Source organism: Pocillopora verrucosa, chromosome 10 (assembly GCF_036669915.1).
Source record: "Pocillopora verrucosa isolate sample1 chromosome 10, ASM3666991v2, whole genome shotgun sequence".
Taxonomy (NCBI): domain Eukaryota; kingdom Metazoa; phylum Cnidaria; class Anthozoa; order Scleractinia; family Pocilloporidae; genus Pocillopora; species Pocillopora verrucosa.
Window position 1 is genome coordinate 1,845,009 of NC_089321.1, and position 19,344 is coordinate 1,864,352.

Below are 19,344 nucleotides of genomic sequence, written 5' to 3' on the forward strand. Positions count from 1 at the left end.
TATTCCTGCATCGCAGTTGTAGATTATCAAATAACATCTTAAAATTTTTGGATATTTCCCAAAAAGAAAAAATCTTTGGTTGACGAGTGCATCAATTACCATCACTTGTGCATGACATCGAAAGGAGAGAATAAATTTCACCTCGTGAGGATGTTCATTGGTTACCCTGTGACCATAGTTAATCGAGGGGACCGATTAGCTATGCTGTGACTCGTTTGTTTGTGCTCGCAGCTTATGGCATGAATCCACGAAATTGAACTCTGATCAAAGCATCTTAGTCACAGGGCAACGCTACACACTAAAACAAAACTAAGCAACACTTCGGCGAACTTGTCTATTGAGAGAACGACTGAAGAATATTCTAAAAGGTATATTAGATGATTTATGATACAGTTATTTGCATGGACCAAAAATATTTTGATGGTTTTTATTTCCTCGTTACGGTTCAGGAGGAGAACACGAGTCCTTGAAGTGAGACAAGTAAGGCTTATTTTTAATTCGAAGGAAGTCAGAGCTATTCAGTAGCTTCACTGAAACCGAAATGTTATTCTTACTCTGACAAAATCGCATCTTTCATCTTTTTTTTCTTGTTTTACTTACTTCGTCCTTGCTTAACATGGCACGATAATATACGCACGATGTTATCCGAACCGACCGATAACTCGAAGATTTCTGAGGGCGAGCTTTATATTTTCACACTGATCCTTTGACATCCTGTCTAGATTGGGGAACAGTAAAGTAGAGAGACGCGAGAAATGAAGCAGCAGCGTTAATGTTTTCCTTTGAAAATCATTAATAATTAATCGGTTTTCTTGAAAAAAAAACCCTCGGGCAAGCGTGCTTTTAAGGAAAAAACGCGCTCGTGATTTCATATTTTGGCATAAGTCTGGTAGTCAAGACTATTCAGAACACAAAAGACTCTGATGTCCAACAACTGTTGTCAAATGTTTCCATGTTTGGTAAGTTTTCAATATTGAAAGATTTAGTTGCCAGTCGTGCCAGAATGAAGACAGCATGTGAAGTGTGTCGTAGACAGCAAACCTGGCATTCATTTGGGAATTTTTGTAAAAAAAATATAGCTATATGGTATACACTTTTATTGGAAATTGCTGCTCGTTCACTGACTTCAAATGTGTTAAATTATGAAATTTCTTCCGTTGTGTTTCAAATTGAGCTGTGTCAAAGGTGTAAGCAGCTTAATTGAACAAAAGAAAACATTCCCAACTGTTTAAAAGTAATGACACGCGGTGAGCTGGGATAATTAATCAATAATCTTCATGTGGTGAGTTTTTTCTGTCCGCAAATTGACACCGGTTTTTTGCTGAGAAAGGAGATCCACGGTGTTTTTCCAAATCTTATCGAAGTTGAGAGGGTCAGGGGAAAAGAGGGAGTGTTGTCATGGCGGGATCACGGAACATGCAAGGGACGTTTTCCCCCTAGCATAATTTTCTAAGCAATTTTGTCGAAGGTCTACGAGATTATTGGTCAAATACACGTCAGATTTTGATTTTCTATAACTGATCGCGTGATCACTGCGATTTGATCCAGCTTTGTGTCATACCTTTTTTCAGAATATGCCACCGCGCCTTTTCTCGAAGTGTTAGTGGAAGAAGTACGCAACTATTAGAAAACAACTCAGAGTGTAATTTTACCAAAACAATTTTTCTTCTCAAGCTCAATGCCGGAGGTAAACTAGGAGCTTTGCCATCGATTCTAGGAAAACTTTTACCGTAATTATTCCAAGTAAGGACTGAGCTATGAGGGCAAAGCTAGACTCGACTCAATAGCGCATTTATATCGGATCAGAATAAGGATTTCAAATCTTTGTAATATTTGCGGTGAAAACTGTCAAAGTTTTTTACCTTCTGCTTGTTTCAGCGCAAGTGATTATTGAAACCACCTTCAACAGTGTCAAACAGGTTTTTTATCGCTTTACGTCTCTGTCAATAGGCCACCTACAGACATATTCTGCTCCAGAAATAGACGACCTTCGCAAGTAAATAGATCGCGACGTAGGATCGTTTGTTTTTGAAAGCTACACGAAACAATACAGGACAATATACGAGACATTGTATCCCGTAGGTGTGCCAGCTTCATTGTTTTTCCAAGGTCTTTATAAGGTGTTTTTCTGTAATGCTTTTAGCGTGATTGACAGCCAATTTGCTGCGTCATACATCGAGTGTGTTGAGCTGTAACCATGAACGTCATCAGATATAAGATAAACACACCAAATCAGGCTCAGCTTCCTGTGCGTAAGACGCTATTTTAAAAAGATATTTATACCTGTACTAAAAAAAATGTATTACCTGTTTTAGACAGCTTTGGCAATTGTATTGATTAAAGATTTTTTCAAAAGATGCTTTTATATCACCAACTAATTCGTTCGATAAACGAGAGGAACCGATTAACATGTAAATGTTGTTTTCATATCAATTAAAATTACGGCACAACTAACTAAATAAAATTGAAATGGAACTTAGTTTTAAGGTAGCAACAATTAAATATTCTGGGAAATAGAGATGGAAGAGAAAGGTCGGGTGAAGATGAGGGAAGAGAATCAGATCTGAGTAAGGCTGGGTTGTCAAGGAGCTTCTCATCCAGGAATTTCTAAGAAAGGAAACTTAGGATATTGCCACGACCCTGCTGAGTGGAGATGAAACTGACTAAATTTACATTTCACTTTCTATTTCGAATGTCATATATACAAGTGTGTACAAAGAAACGCCCTTAATTGCTTAGGAAAGTGCAACCAAAAAGAACTCTAAAATTTCTGCAGTACGCCACCGACTGAGAAAAATTATCGATCACGGTGAGTACCTTATAGGAGATCTCTGAATCTTCCATAAACGGGTTCGATTCCCGGATTATACACGTAACTAAACACAGTCTCCTATGCAACAACAATTTACATATCTTTTTCGTTCTCACCTTGTTTTCATTCGTGAGTAGCTGAGAAGAGTTATGATAACACAATGACTTTCAAGAGTAAATATTAAATTATGAGCATAAGAAATGCACACAAGTTTTGCCAATGTAAATATCAGAGGATATCACCTGTAACTACCAAAGTATGTATCACGAAATGGCCTTCGTTTTGTAAAACTTCGCGTTTGATTCACGAGTCCACTAGAAAGTTATAATTACATTGAGGTAACAAAAGAACTTATAACGTGAAACTATTTTTAAGGCCAGTTGTCCTTGATTAAATTTCGCTCACATCCAATTGCAACCATGGGCACAAACGTCTAGGTTACTTAAGGATGTTTATATGGCACAGATAGAAAAATTTTAAGTCCAAGACGAAGGAAGAGGGCAGTGAAACGGAAATTTTTAGCGGTGATTCAGTCTTCCAAAAAAGGTAACCAATCATTTTAGCTAAGTGGTTTGTTATATCCATTGTAAATTGCTTTAAAAACGAAATGACTAATTTCGATCGCATCATTCGATGCTGTGCAGCACCGTACAATAAGGAAGGAGTTTTTTAGAACGTAAGTAAGCTCATCGAGGTTAAGAGTAAACTGGTCGTTAAGTTACTTAACAATGTAGAAATTTCCCTGTTTATATTTTATGATGTTAAGTTTTTCGTCTTACTAGGATGATGCCTAACGAAACGTTAGCCATGTTAGCATTTTAGCCTAATGTACACACGAGAGAAAATGTATACGCTTTTTCATAAGCTATAGAACCTTTTAACCCCGGTTTAGTACTAACTGCCTTTTAATCAAACGGCCCGCGAATATAAACAAGGAGCGACAAAGTGATTAATAGCCCAAACAGGAAGTCAGCTGATACCGTTTTCAGGGAATTTAAGCATGGGCGGCTCTGTTATCTAATTCCCTGGCAGCAGTTGAATGATTCCTTCTGTTTGTCCAGCAGGTGATAAGCAATTTAATGCTAAAAGGGTTTGGATTTGGAACAAATCCAAATCATTTGGAACAAAGACTCCTCCCCTAAAATTAGCTTCTCAAACCATCCGCCTTTTCTTTGAAATAGTATAATTTCCTTCCCTTCCTAATGATAATTCGTTAACTGGAAATTTGCTTTACCAACTAGAATGTCTGTCAGGCGTTGAAGGGCATATTCGCTTGCATTCACCCGTGCACTCTGAGCATTCGCTTGCCTTCACTTGTGCATTCTGAGCTTGGTCATTTCTCAAAACTCCGTCCTTTCTTGAAATAGTATATCTTCCTCTACTTCCAACTAATTTTAGATCGACCAGAAATTTGCCTTGCCAACTAGCATGCATGTCACTAGTCGATGCTCATTTTTCACACACTTTCGCCCGTTCGCGCCGCGCTGTAAACTAATATTTTTATACCAAGTCAAGAAGAAGTCTACTGATTCTGTTTTCTCAGAATTTCGAGACCACAATTTTGTTTTACCTTTTTTCCTTCATGACAGACTGCATAATTCAGCGGCTAGTTCACTCATAAGCGTCTGTCAGAATGAGTAAAAAGGCTGTAATTAATCCGTTTCCCAAAATAACCCATTAGCCATTAGACCATCCGTCGTTTCTCGGAATTATTTACTTCCTTTTCGTCCATATGATAATTTTACGAAAGTGGAATCGCTGCATAGCAGAGCAGATGTATTCAGTCTCTCGCAGTCAAAGTTTTGCTTCTTTTTCTCAGTTTTCTTTACGCTAATAGTCCATTAACAAGTTCAAATCAGGCTATATTTTCGCATTTGATTATGGTATTAATTCAACGACAACAACGTAATCGTAAAATCTAGACGTTGGTAATTGACGAAGTCGGACTCGGACAGAGATAATGTCTTGGTCTGGTGGCACTTTTACTAAGCATACCGCCATTTTAGTATAAAAATATTTTTCCCAAGGTGTCGGGATATTTGACTGACAGCTAGGATAAACATGTATGGAGATTTTATTGCGGTCTCGAGACTGTTTTCCCGCATTTTACCTCACGCAAGGCTCATTGAAATATCCCATACTGAACAATAGTGTTCCACTTCGTAAATTGCACGCTTCGTTTCTTTTTTTTATTTTTTATCTCAGCTATATTCATTATTCAGCTTTCCTCAGGAGGCTTCAAAGAATCGCTTTGATGCGATCACTTCAGACAAACAGAAATAGAACGCATGGGAAACCACAGGCAGGCAAGCAGTCTGAGCGTATCTCCTACCCAGACCTTCCACGGCCATTTCAGGTACACTGTAGGATCTGGGTACGAGATTGGTCTAGTTAGGAGATCAGTAAGATGTCGAGCTTTAGAAACGAATTTATCCGTGAAGGCGCCTGATTTTAATTACATTTTCATCCCAGGTACCCTTTTAACACCCAATTCAATTGATTTATGTTTAATCTTTCCAGCTGAGTGTATGAAAGAAAATTCCTTGTTGCCTTTTCACCCCTTTAGAGTCGCGCCTTGGCTGCTGATCAAGAAAGGTATATAGTTTCTGTTTTTCTTGGCACTGGTCGGTTCGAGAGCAGATCGGAGGAAAAAGGTCACACCTTTTCTTGACACACCACATTTCAAGAGATAAGTCTAGACGATAGATTACCCCGTGTGCACTCTCCAATGATAGCGGATCTGGCAACGGTATTTATTTCTGCGCTCTGTCGATATTTGTTGCAATTGGAAACTAAGTGTGTTGGTCAGGGTTACTATTTCTTCGAGGAGTCTATTGGATTTCTTTTTAATTCTTCAGTTAAGAAAATTTAATGCAATTTGTCGTAAGTAGTTATAATCCCATAACGTAGGGAGTTCATTACCGACCGTAAAAAATTGTCGATAGAAAATGTTTTTGTTTTTCGTGGAGATGATTAGAAATGAATAACTCACCGTATGCCTCATGTCACTCGGCTTATTCTATTTTGCGAAACGAAAAGAAATAGTAATTTTAGGTGGGATACTATTTTGGTGAGATACTATTTTGCGAAATGGACTATTAGTCGATTTCGCAAAATAGTAACTCTTCTTAGATTACCACTTTGCGAAATGAATAAAAATCATTATTGTTAATTAACGATACTCCAAAATCCGTGTGAAAGTTATTTTTACCTTATTATAAAATATATAGGAATTATTCCTTTAGTTTTGTTATATCTCGCCTGGTTTCGTTTCGTTTCGTTTCACAATATATTATAATCCAAGTCACCCTCAATTGTACGGTCAAGCTATGAATTGAACATCACAGCGCTTAACTGGCTGTCGACTGCCACAACGTTGGTCTTCGTCAGGCACTTGATTAAATGTAGACGCGCGTATCGCAATCGAAATTCCACCATCTTCGATAACGATAGCTTGACAACAATTTAACATTAATTTACTAAAAATAGCCTGGAAATGTTTGTTTCTGAGTAAATCATGTGTTCGCACGAGTATCATAGTGGTTATCGATCAAATCTTGGCATCACGCACTAACTGTTTTTTTTTTTGAGTGAATATTTCCTTCTTCGAACCCTTTCGAGTGTCAGCAGAATCGATCAAGTTGCAAGTTCCCCTCACAATTTTAAAACATTATCCAGTGGAACGTTCATGAGAATACACAAAATTATTAGCGAATGGAAGGTATCTTTATCAAATAACAAATTCTCCTGACTGATTTATAAACAAATGAGAAACAGCCGGGGTAGAATGGAAGATCATACAACAGGTTAGATCTTACCATAAAAGGAGGATTGAAACCGGTTAAAATGTGATAGTCATCTGATCGGCTGTAAGTATTGGTAACCGGGCAGAAAAAAAAATTAAAACTCACATCGCTCAGACAAAACAACAATGAAAAGCAAATAGGGAAAGCTTCGTTCAAACAGAGTTTTCTGATTTCCTTCTCCACAGCAACTCGACGGGAAGCCAAAGAACGTTTTTAAAACAATTGTAATTGAGAGGTATGTTCACTATAGAGGTTTTTGCATACATCCGTAGCATGCACCTCGACAGGCCAATACGTGAGACCCTGTTTATTAGAACTTCACTCTATTTATTTTTTATTTTTCGAGATTTTCTAATGCACCTAAGCACTTTTTCCCATTGCCCTATTTACACTCTTTTATGTAACAATGAACTCTTTTAGATATCATTTTGAATAGATTTGATCGAACCAAACTGAATATTCTTGGCTACATTGCTACATTAATAAAAATTTATGGTTAATCATCATTGACACCATTAAACTTCTTACATAATCATGATTCTTGATCGTTTTAAATGACCAGCTATCGCGGAAATTTTATACATTTTTTGATCAAAATTGGGTACGGTTTAAATCATGCTAATTTCTTCTGAAAAAAAGAGAGAGTTTACCAAATCCTTTGTGTGTAAAATAGAGAACGAACAGAAATTTATGATTTTAATGGAGCCTTAGTTTTATATATATTGTGAACGTAATTGCCCAGTTTCAGCCTCAATATTCTGCTGGAAAAATATCCCTATAACAAAAAAGAGTGCATGGAAATCTGTTTGAAGTTATTCTCGTTGGCACGAATTTTGATAAATCAGGATGTACGTATTACATCACAAGAGTGGACACTGACTGTGTCTCGTCTTGATCGTGGGACGGTTACGTAAGTGTGGCAGATCTGGAGCAACGACTTTCTTCTAAGTTAGAGTAATATCAGCTATAAGGTCGGAAGTTTTTTCTTGAGATACTGAAAAACTTGAATCAAGTTTCACCGAAAATAAGCTGACATTTTCAGAGTTCAGTTTGGCGTGGCTTCCCAGTCGGCGTTTTCTCGAGCACAGCCCGCTTTTTTCCTTCCCGCGACTTGAGGAGGACCGAGGTACGTGCTCGAGGAAGTCATTGTTTGGGAGGGAATCCCATATTCCCGATCAGCGGCTTTTTATTGAGTCGAAGTTTATTCAGTCAATGACATGCGAAATAATCTTGTACATGGTTTACGCCGATGGGAACCCTGGAACGTACATGTGCTTGAAAGATGCATTAGCACGTGCTTGCTTCCACATGCTTCTTCTTGTTTTGTGCATTGCATCTTATGAGTCATTGTTAGACTTAGGCATCCTTTGACGAGAAATTTTAGCTGTGATCTTTCTCTGAAATTTCATTTTTCTTTTTTTCGTTTTCTGATGTTTTAACGTCATTTCTTTTCAACTTCCGTTTCCAAACTCCTAAGAATATATTGGTTTTGTTTTCGTTAAGACTTTTTCTGAGGTTTAGTTTCTTTGCCTAATCAGGCCCTGAGGAAAGTTATCCTTTGAAACAACGGCTTAGGTGTGAAATACAAAAGGGAACCGTTTGCTTATTAAGGAATTTCAAGCAATTTTTGCGAGACCCACCATTGATGACGTATTTCCTCAAATTTTACGTCAGTGAGGCAATTCCATCCGATCAATTGTTCCTCGTTTTCAAGCGACAATCACATAATATATTTGTTTATTTTGCGCTCATTAAATAGTTTCTTTTGCTTATTTTTAGAATATCAGGAATTCCATTTGGCATCTGTGTGTTGCAGAAGTTAAAAGGCAGGAAATTAGGAGTAATTAACAAAAAGCAAAACCAAACAAACGTAAGCGGAACAAACAGGAGTTTCGGGTGCGGTAAAGAACAAATTTTCAACTAATTGCCCGGTAATCCTTCTTAAGATTGCGATGAAAATTGTACGTCAACTTTGTTAACATCTTCGAAAGATCGAGTACTTCTTGGAGCAAAAAAGTAATGTTTTTGAAGAGCGATATTCAATCAGTGTTCTAACAAGTGAACCCCTACGATAAGTCTCGCTTATGCGGAAAAGAATCGAAATGAGCGAGGAATGACATAGAACAGAACATCAGTGGTCGGCGTCCTTGAAAATATTCTGAATGGCTGTGGGTGTCATTTGTGAATGATTTATTAAAGCTTTAGAATTAAAAGTAAATACACTGACTTTCAGGCGGTGAGTTAATTCAGTTCTTCATTGTCGTGTGTGAACATGCGACCTGAGCAGGATTAAAGTTTCTTTTATTACCATTGGTGAAGATAATGGAGGGCCCCCTCAACAGCCGTCGCACAGAGAGACTTTGCGAACTGAGGTGCTACTAAATTGATTGACATTTTTACCCGATGAAACAAGATCGTTATCGATATTCGTTAAAACACTGTTATTTGCTGACGTGCTATATGACATAAAAAACGCGCAGAGACCTGGAACGGGCTTGATTGATTGCTCCACGCGACGAATTCGAAAGGTGAATTGTTCTAGTAGAATTTTTTACGGCTTTTGTTGCGTTTGCTAGTTGATTAGCTCTCATTTGACTCACAAAAGCAACCCGTTGGGTTATGGTTAGTGATCACGTTGGGTAATTTTATGAAGGCGGAAGGAGGTCTTTTGTTCTCCACCCGCTAATCGTGTGGTGTACGGTGTCGAAGCACGCCGACATATGGCAAGAATAAAGATTTTCATAGAGAATTTATGCATTTGTCTTCGCAGGAGAATTGAAAAGATTTGAACTGCACAGTTTGAATTTTGTAGGAGCATTGGCCAGTAGCAGACATCAAGTGAGTGGACTTAAACTGCGACCCCTGCCACCGTGACTGTAGCCTAATCCAACGAGTGTGAATGAAAACCAGATTTCCGAAGTAAGGCGAAGTGCATTTGATTGAGAAACGTTGAAAGGGTATCAGCCAAGAGGAATGCAGTCCGCTGAATATTAGTTTAATGCGCTGTGTGTGGAAAAGAAGCAGCTGCCGTAATTGTTAGTGAGTTCCCCCGCAATTATAAACCTTTTTGGATCAGACACATAAATGCCTGTCATGTATTCAAGTGCGTACGTGACGTAACAAGTCTATGATTATGGCGAGGCGGTTTGCTGTGTAACTGCCGATACAATTTTCGAAAGCGAATTTTACACAGAAGTAAGACAAAGAGAAGGCCAAATTGAATTTTGAGTCTTAATGCTTTGTTTTTGTTTTTGGAAAGCTTACCCACGACGTCAGACCAAGAAGAACAGCTTGGCAACTGAACACAAAGGAAGTGGTAAACTTGCACGGGAAGAGGTAAGCCCACAGTTGAAGTTTTTTAGAATACAATCATCACTTGCGGTTTATTGTGGTATCCACTTTATTTCGGAAAGCCTGTAATTAGTACTTTGGTGTGGGAAAGAATAGATTCTTTTAATAAATATTCAAACGTACAGGACAAGAAAGATCTCAAGGTACGAAGCGCCAGATGCGATTATATTATGGTAATTTTACATTTGTGTGGGTTCTAGCTCTTAGTGTTACGGCATATGTCAAGTTTAAATTTAATTTTTACGAGCTATTGCGTAGTTTTCATCGCTTAATCTTAAACAATGCGTGATGTCACCGTTCATTTCACTCATCGAATGAGCGGCAAAAAGGTTCAAATGCAAATGACGACGAATGAATTTAGCACTCGAGTATCGATCCTCTCCACCAATGGAACATGGCGTTGCTAAAGTGTTTCATTTGTCAACATACCTAAATGCATAAGAAGAACCAGTGAGCTTCTAGTCGAAAACCGAGACCAAACGTCTACGTTCTCGAGTATTGAATATTTCAGTCTATCCTTAAGAAGTTTTAATTGCCTGGGTGATCGAATTCATCGATGTTAAACGCGAAATTTGCCGGAATATATAAGCAAGTCTTCTTCTGGCTTCATTTTGGCTCAACACACTCAAAGTTTGTCGTTGAGAATTCATAGGAGAAACACAATCTGTGAAAAGTCGAAGTGCATAATTGGTTTGATTAAGGATTTCAGCAACAGTGTTTTAGTGAGTATAAATACAACTGTGAAACCATCATGATTTATTTGTCCGTATATGGACTCCGTTTGTGTCGATTGATTGTTGCAGTCACTCCAACTACATTCCTGTATACGATTAACGGTCGGTGCGTCCAACCATCTTGACAGTTTCAGGGCTTATTTCAACAAGAAGGCGAAACTTTTAGCACAATGCGTGATAATCCAGGAGTCAAGAACGCTTTGTAGTTAACAGGGCAAATTATCTTGGTAGTATTATATTTCAGTGAACTACTACCTTTTGTTCGAACTTTTAGCGACACTTAGTGCGTAGAATGTAAGTTTTCCATCGAGGTCAACAATATTTTTACGTGAAAACGGTCCTGTCGTATTTGTTACGTTAAAATTTACGCAGAATTATTTTATCTGCAAACAATGTGGTTTGTTTTATGAAATCTGAGTACGATATCGCATCGTGCGTCTAGTCTTGTAACACTACTACCTACTACTTCTCATGTATCTAATGTAGCCATTGTGATGGTTTTTAATGGTTCTCAAATCTATCGTCTGATCAATTTGCAGCCCAACTGTAAGAAATGAAGCAACGGAACGGGCTGTATATGCTACTTCTGAGTCATTTCGCAATATTATCTGGATGCATTGTGGTGGCGCCCAACAGAGAACCGCACTTAAGAACACAATTCGAAGGTATGTTCTCTACTCGTGCACACACGACCCGTCCTCGTACTATCATGAAACTACATGCGAGTTGTTGAATGAAAATCACGCTAGCGTAAGATTCTGCTTTCACGTACGGAGACATTTCTGTCAGTTTTCATCTATTTTGGCGTTGTATTGTCACGGTGTTTTCGGTGATGACTAAGGAAGGCCTCTTAAGAGGGTTGTTTTGGAAACTTCATACCCTCTTGAACAGTGTATTTCTACAATAAACCATCCCAGCCGGAGGGAATCTCATAGTTTACACAAAGTTATTTTAAATCAGTTTGAAGATATTGAAATTCTTCGACATTAAAGAGCGTTTTTGCTTGGTCCTTGCATCACTACATAATTAATTTGTACAAAAATCAATATGGCGCTTCAAAATTATTCAATGTTTTGGCTGTTAAAAATATTTTGCGTCGGGAAGCAGGTGAAACTTGGTTGATAAAGTTTACTTAGCTATCAGATATTGCTACCCACTACTGATGCAAACGGCTGCACGAAAGGGAAAAACACGAAATACCTCAATGCGTATACCCCTTCTGAGAGGATCAGAGCTATTTGCTTTACAAACCATATGAGGATTTAAAACACCAGGTTGTAAATAGAGGCACTGTAGTAAATGCAAATGTATTGTATGTTTTGTGAGTGGCGGTAAAACATCTTTTGTTTCAAGTTGATTGAATAGTTTGAGACTTCGTCATATACTATGCAATTTCATGCGGAATAAGCCTGTATTTTGGCGCGACTTTTCCTCCTCTGAAGATACGCTTTGTTGTATTTGCACTGGAGTGAAATTTTAGACGCAGAAGCATTGGAGCTTGTAGTCTGGTATCAATTAGCTTTTCATCGGCATTTCATTAGCACAGTTGTAAAGTAAACAAAGGAAGCTTAACAAAAATTACATTGCAACCAACGCGGAGGCTTTCCTTATTTTATGAGTTCACCTAATTGATCAGAATATTTCTCAGCTTTGATTGGAATAAAATTGAGCAACAATTAAATTGTAATGAGCAATTGCATTTTTCAAAGTTATTGCACTTGTCTTATTGGATAGGTTAAAATAACACAGCTTAACGCCATGCGTTGTCTTTAAATGTTGATAAAACACAGAGATGGAACTACATGTGTATTTTTAGATGTAAAGGGTCAGATTTTGGGTAATACAGGCTGCATTAAAATTTCAATCCAGGGTTGTTCCTAGGCAGGTCTATTAATTTCAAATATTGGTTCTCCTTGCATATCTCTGAGAATTTTAGAAGAGATACCCACAACAAGAAAATCAAGGAACTTATTTGCCAACTTTTTTTGAAAAATATCAACAAACATGGTGTGAAATAATAACAATCTTGCCAAATGTTCTGTACTATGAACTGTGCTATGATATTGAAAAGGGCTCTAGTGTTGTTGACTACTTCAGCCTTGCACAAACACTGATGCCTTTGTTTTGTATGGTAGCATTGCCTTAAAAAAATGGTTTGTGCTTAATGGTTGGATTTTGGTTAAATTGACTTGTGCACAATGGTTGGCTTTGTTTGATATTGGGTTAGGAGTGTGTTGTGTTGCATACTAAAGTGTGCCATGACCCTCTCAACAGTAGAATTGTAAAAGAACAATTTTAACAAACATCTATTATGAATGAGTTCCTTCTAGACCACTGAGAAATCGTACTTGTTATTGAAATCAAATTGAATGAAAATGGGATATGGTTAAATTTGTCTACTTAGCTGCAGGCAAAATTAAGGAAACACAAAGGCTCAGTGATATTTGGGGGTTCAACTGTCTCTATGTTGAAGAGCCTCTCCAGATGATAATATAATGACTGGAGTTTGATTCAGTGTTTTGAATATCATTGAAAGAAGTTTGTTTCCAATCTTGATGTTAAAGGGTGACTGGGATACAACCAGAACATGATTAAGGTATCAATAAAGCTAAGGACAAGAGTTAGTAATTTGTTTTTTTTTGCAAAATTTCATCTCTTTGTCTGTCGTGGTATTCTAGGATTTTGGCAGATAATGAGCTTGCCACTTACTAATTTGGTGTACAGCTGTCAGTTGTTGATTAATGTTCTGCTAACTAAAAAGGCTCCTTCCAGATATAATGGAAATCATTTCCACCCATTTTGATTTCATGGTCTAGTTAATGAAAAAATTGCCTTTTACCCTAAAGCAAAACTAATCAATGTTTATCTGATCAAATTATTTTGCTTTTGGTCTTTATAACAAATTGAATATACTTGCATAGGATCTATTCAATCAAACATAATTTTCATGGGAAATGTCTTGATTCAAGACAACACAGTGTTTTAGTTTTTGAAATAACAAATTTTGAGTCATCAATAGCTGTGTTCTGGAGCGGGAGATGGTTCCTAAAAATATATATATCAATGTCAGGGGTGATCAGAGAAATTTTGAAATGACAAGTACTTTTAGTTACTAGACTGGCATCTGTAAATGAAATGTGAATTTTTCCTTTGAGGTGCTGTTTTCCTTAACTTTTTCTGTGTAGAACAATCAAAGCTGTTTTGATTCATTACTCTTGAGACCCATGCCTTTGTTTCCTTCATACAGGGTATGGTAATATGCAATAATGCCAACCTTAACTGTTTAGTCTGTTGGAGTTTCCATGATAGGCACCATTGGCTAATTAATTATTTAAATCAAATGTTGTGAGTCTATTCTTGTGCAAGTTATATTTGTTACTAAAAAGATCGCTTAAAGGGAGTTTTAACTTTAAATGTGGGAACTAAGACAAAATTGGAGTATGTTTAATGTCTGTTGAACTCTCTCACCCTTGTGAGTGAGGGGAAAAAATGTCTCCCAGTGATATCAATACATTTTCATGCAGAAAGGTTGCAAGAAGTTAGAAAAGTATCAATTAGGGGATAATGTTTGGTTGGACATGAATTTCTCAAAGTTAAAATAAATAGAAATGGGCAACAGATGGAGTTGAGACTTGATTCTTAGATCCTGGGAGTTAAGGAGTTAATGAAGGTTGTGTTTGCCTAATATCAAGTCTACTTTATAAAGACCTCACTGTGCCAAAGTCTATTTAAATTCCTCAGAGATATTGAGGTTTCATAGCTTTGATTTACATTTCATCATCCTAAAGATCTAAATAGACCGAATAGTAGTAACCCTTAGATCTCCTTGACATTTTAAAATTTCAGGTAGAAATGTCCAAGTGGGAATTTGGTTGGATATATTGTAGTAAAGATAATGGACTTGATAACATTTTGTACTGTTGTTATCAAGTCTCATTCCACTTTGGATTAGGAATACACCCTCCTTTGTGAAACAATCTTATATGAGACATATGTAAGTGGTTTGCCTGACGGCCAAGAGGTTCCAAATGTATCACTTACCTTACAAGCTGATTATAACACAATCACGTAGTTTGCATGCTATAATTAAATTACGTTTTAATACATCCTGATTCGTTAATACCGAACCGGTATTTTACTTATTTATAAGATGAGTGACCTAAAGTATTTTACAAAGAACTTACTCTTAATGTGAAAAGAAACTCGTTTACTTGTTGCAACATGAGGGAAACTAATTTTTGATAGTCTTGAAGCCAAAATGTCTGTCCATTTGTTATCTTGCATTGCAAAGGTAATTAGTGCTAAATTAAGGGATTCAGTTACATTAAACTGACAGATTGGCTGATTGGAGATCAAAAAAATTACTGCACAGATATGTTCACACAAACAAACTCTAAAATGTGTTGTTTATTCAGCTGTGATTCCATAAACAAGATGAATTTGGTGATTTGTAAATGAACAAGGATCACTGTTGTCTCAACATTTATTGCATTCTACAAATTTAAATTCTGTTATTGTTTGGGTGAAGTGATTTTGTAGGACTTTAAACTGTACTTCTTAATTAAAAGTGTTTGTTATGCCAGTGAAATAAGAATCAATTAGCTGTTTAGTTTCTTTCATGTCAAGTAAAATAGGACAGGAGCTAATTGTATTAGTCTTAGGACTGTTCTTTGGTGTTAAAGCCTTGGCAGATCCTCATTATGATAAGACGAGACTCCTTAGTGGTCCTCTTTTAGCCAACAGCATTAAACTTGGACAGCCATACTATTCATTATATGCCACAAGAATACTTTGTGACAAGAAATCCATTCCATGCCTAACAGGAGTCTAATCTACAATATTGATACAAGTTACTTTTCTTACAATTTCATAAATTTATCTAAATGAAAATAGCTATGACATGTTGAGATTTGCAGAAATGTATCTCTGATATCTGAAGTCCACCTTGTTACCCGTTTGATGATGACCAAGTCATTAATTAAAGAAGGAATTTTTTCCTTGCCTCTTAATCCACAAGCTTTTCTAAAATCTTGACTTCTTAGAAATAAAATAGGATTAACATATCAGATCTTATTTATCGTAGAACTAAAAACTATTAAAAGCAGATGATCTATTTCCTAGTTATGGCTTAAAAATATTTGATTATAGCTAATACCTTTCCCTAGGTAATGGTTTATCTGATACACATCAACTATTTATGGTGTGATTTTTGATTTGAAACCTGTGATATTCTTAGCTTGTGTATGTGGGTTTTAAAAATATGGAGGCCATTGTTGACGGCATGTAGTTTCTTGGGAGAATTTTTTTGCCCCCTTTGTGGCCTAGGCTACACAGATGACTCAACTCCCAAATTCCTTAGAAGTGACGAACATGTAAATTCACTGTTTCAATGCATAATCGGGTTTAAAGAATGCTGAAGGAGTGTTTAGATTGAGAGGATAATGTTCTTTACATCTGAAGTTAAGATAGGGAAGGGAATTTCAATTTTTTTGTAGAGAATTCAGCAACCCCTGATGAATAAAATCCTTGCATTTTCTAGTACACAATCAATGAAAATAGACAAAATTATCAGCTGGAGGTTGTTGCACGGACATAAAAATACCGAAACCTTTCACTCCCAAGATCTTATTATCAATTCTCATCTCTATTTGCCAAGCATTTTTTTATGATTTAAGTTCTGAGGATTTGGTGTTGAATCAAGCAATATCCCTGAGATTGCTTTTTTCATTTTATTATCTTTATTCTTGTCAATGTATTGATAACTGCAAGGAGAAATTATTCTATGATCACTTTGGGGGTGATTGGGTGAAAGCTTTTTGAATGAACTGTAAAGGAAATATAGGTTTCACACATAACAGCAAGAAGATTTGTTAAGTATCAGATCTTGCAAGTTTAAGAGTGAAGAAGCAAGACTCTGCACTCACCATAATGATTGCTTTTGATTTCTGGTTATGTAAGGAACAAAGGAACCAAAGTTTTGTCAATTAATTCTGTTACTTTCTCAGATATCAGGCCCCACCTGGAGACACTGAAAACAGGAGGAATAAAGATTGGAAACTTCTCAGTATTGTCAGTTGACATCAAGTATAATCACTTACTCGTGGGAGCAAGGTGAGTTATTAGGCTAAAAATTTTTTTCATGGTGCCATAATGACCTGATTATTTAAGATTCATTTTCTGATGTTTTACTGTTTTGTAGACATCTTGAAGCGGATATTGCATATATTTAATGTTATGTTTTGCAGAGACAATGCACTCCTAGTGGATCTGGGAAACATAAATAGTGTTGAAGTAAGGGCTAATTTTGGCAGTACTGTTTTGAGATGGCTGTTCTCAGATTAATGTTAAACTTGGTGTGTTTTTAATGAGTACTAATGACTAGATTTGTTTATCTCATTTAGTCTTGGAATTTGACCACCCAAAGCCTTGGATGTGATAAAGGACAGGTAATTATACAGCTTCAAATGATAAATTGCTATACAATGCATACACATTTTGTGAGCTTTGTGATTGATTACCTTTAATTTAACACTGACTCTTTTTCATTGAAATGCGATGCAATTTATGATATGGCTTTTCAGAATTCACCAAATTTCCCTGGCAAAGAGATGGACCCCAGAATTTTAACAGACTGGGTCGGAGGAAGCCTAGGGAGGGGTTTAGTAATCTAGGAAATGTAAGCTGTCTTGTAATGAAACTACAAAGTATAGCTTCCCATCTATGTTCCTCAAAACACTTACAAGCAAATATTCCAAAATCTGTAATGTTCTCTTTTTTTAAAATTTCTTTGTGAATCCTCCCTCAAAGGACCATAATGTGAGATCTGCATTGTGCATGAGATGACAAGCTTTCTTTTATTTTCCATGGAGTCTTTTTTTGACACACTCCTCCACCCCCTGAGGGTCCATGCCCCCATGTAAATTAGTCAGTTATGTAAATTACCCCAGATATTTTTTCTGATTGAGTGCTGTTATTAAGTGTTGTCTATCACATCTCGATTGCAGGATCCTTCATGCCATAACTATGTGAAGTTAATGCTGCCATTTGAGGAGAGGATATTTATCTGTCTGACAAGGGGCTGTATCTGGAGAAATGTAAGTAATTATGTACCATCTTATTGAATCCAGATAAAAAGGAACTTGAGAGCAGGTTCTCAGTTCCCTGAAAAGCAGGAATATCGTGAGACCTCTATCTCCTGCCAGTCAAGTTTATTATAATTTTGATGCCTTGGCCTCCATAAGTTAAGGTCCAGATTGGGATAAAAACATTTAAAACTAGCAAGTCAATATTTAGGGACCAAGCTTTTAAAAAAATCAGAGTTATATGAAGGGTTGGAAATAACATGGGAAAGAAGTGTCTTGCATGAAGTTATAAAAAAAAGGATGTCTCAAGTGGGAGGTGAAGACTAATGTCGTACTTACTGAGCCCAAGGGTTGTACTGGGGAATATTGACGTGATGTTGTGGCAGTGCGGACCAATGGCTAATAAACCCCAGTATAGCTCAAGCAAACAAGGTTATCAAGTTGTTTATTGTATGGCACCCAGGCCAAACTTGATTAATTTGAATTTGCCAGCCTTTGCTACCAAAAATACATGGCTTATGACTGTTTACATGGAAACAGTTGCTATGGCAAAATACAGACCAAGACAGCGAAGAAAGAACCAATCAGATTGTTTGGATTTACATCTGAATTTTCTTCTCTTACAGTAGAAATGTGCTCATTTTAATGGTGGTTGAAGCTTTTTTCTCAAGAATTTCTGCTCTAAATCACTCACTAGTCTCTCTATTGTTTTCAGAGGACGAATTTGAATGCAGCTCCAGGCAGAGATAGTAATCAGAATGTGTTTATAGCTGATGAAAATTATTATAGCACACCAAGTCAAAATGACACGGGTGTTATAACAGGTTTGTGTTAAGATCACTTAATTTGGGTGAATTCCCACTACACTTAATAGATCATGAGAAATCCTCAGGAAGGTTAATGCTTTTTGGGTATGCAAATTAAGTGTGCATTCAAGAAAGGATGTGACAAATTCTAAAATAATATTGTTTTCCATTGTATAAATCACTGTCCAGTGCACAATGGGTAAAAAAAAATGTACTTGGCTAATCACTGGAGAGAGATTTATGCATTGGACAGTGTTATCGAGCCTTCTAACAACCGAAGCCTGACAAGCAAGGTGTAAATATCAGTTTGTTTCAAGCTAGGTTACAATTCATGCTTGAAAATTTCAATAACCAAAAAATTATTAGTACAAGTATCTACGACAACAAACCTACAATCAAAGAACAGCAAAAATATTATTGACAAAATGAATTTGGCAGTAAAGATGTGTTTTCATCTTGTTGCCCTTGTGAAGTGGTTGCTATTGTTGTAGAGATTTAAAACTAAAATTGAACACGAAGACTGCGTGCTGTGTTAGTAATGGTGAATACTGCAGGGAAATGGACCTTAGCTAAGGTTCTGGTTTTTTGACTTGCACTACAAAGCTATATTCTGGTTCTTTCATTTTCCATTCTCCTCTGTAATGCCTCTTATGTAACTGACACTGAAGAGTCTGTCTCAGAAGAGTCACTGTTAACCCTGAAATAGAAATAGTTATCTTGATCAAACACCAAATTCTTGTTATGAATTTGCAA

At 36.8% G+C, this 19,344-nt stretch overlaps 1 protein-coding gene across 12 annotated transcripts in view; it reads left to right on the forward strand.

Moving 5' to 3' along the window:
- Positions 1-352: 352 nt before the first annotated feature.
- The window catches only part of LOC131791133 (semaphorin-5A), a 31,937-nt gene continuing 12,945 nt past the window's right edge, over positions 353-19,344 (forward strand). For 2 of the 12 annotated variants that reach the window (XM_059108450.2, XM_059108451.2), the window contains exons 1-9: positions 6,713-6,853; positions 9,389-9,456; positions 9,878-9,954; positions 11,243-11,368; positions 16,709-16,814; positions 16,949-16,994; positions 17,105-17,149; positions 17,708-17,797; positions 18,501-18,609. In XM_059108450.2, the coding sequence (XP_058964433.2) occupies positions 11,257-11,368; positions 16,709-16,814; positions 16,949-16,994; positions 17,105-17,149; positions 17,708-17,797; positions 18,501-18,609 (508 nt within the window). In that variant the 5' untranslated portion in view covers positions 6,713-6,853; positions 9,389-9,456; positions 9,878-9,954; positions 11,243-11,256. Of the gene's footprint in view, positions 369-2,793; positions 2,810-6,712; positions 6,854-9,067; positions 9,147-9,291; positions 9,538-9,877; positions 9,955-10,092; positions 10,113-10,324; positions 10,692-10,867; positions 10,998-11,242; positions 11,369-16,708; positions 16,815-16,948; positions 16,995-17,104; positions 17,150-17,707; positions 17,798-18,500; positions 18,610-19,344 lie in introns of those variants that run through there. The other 10 variants (XM_059108442.2, XM_059108449.2, XM_066173343.1 and 7 more) reach the window with 9 other exon arrangements.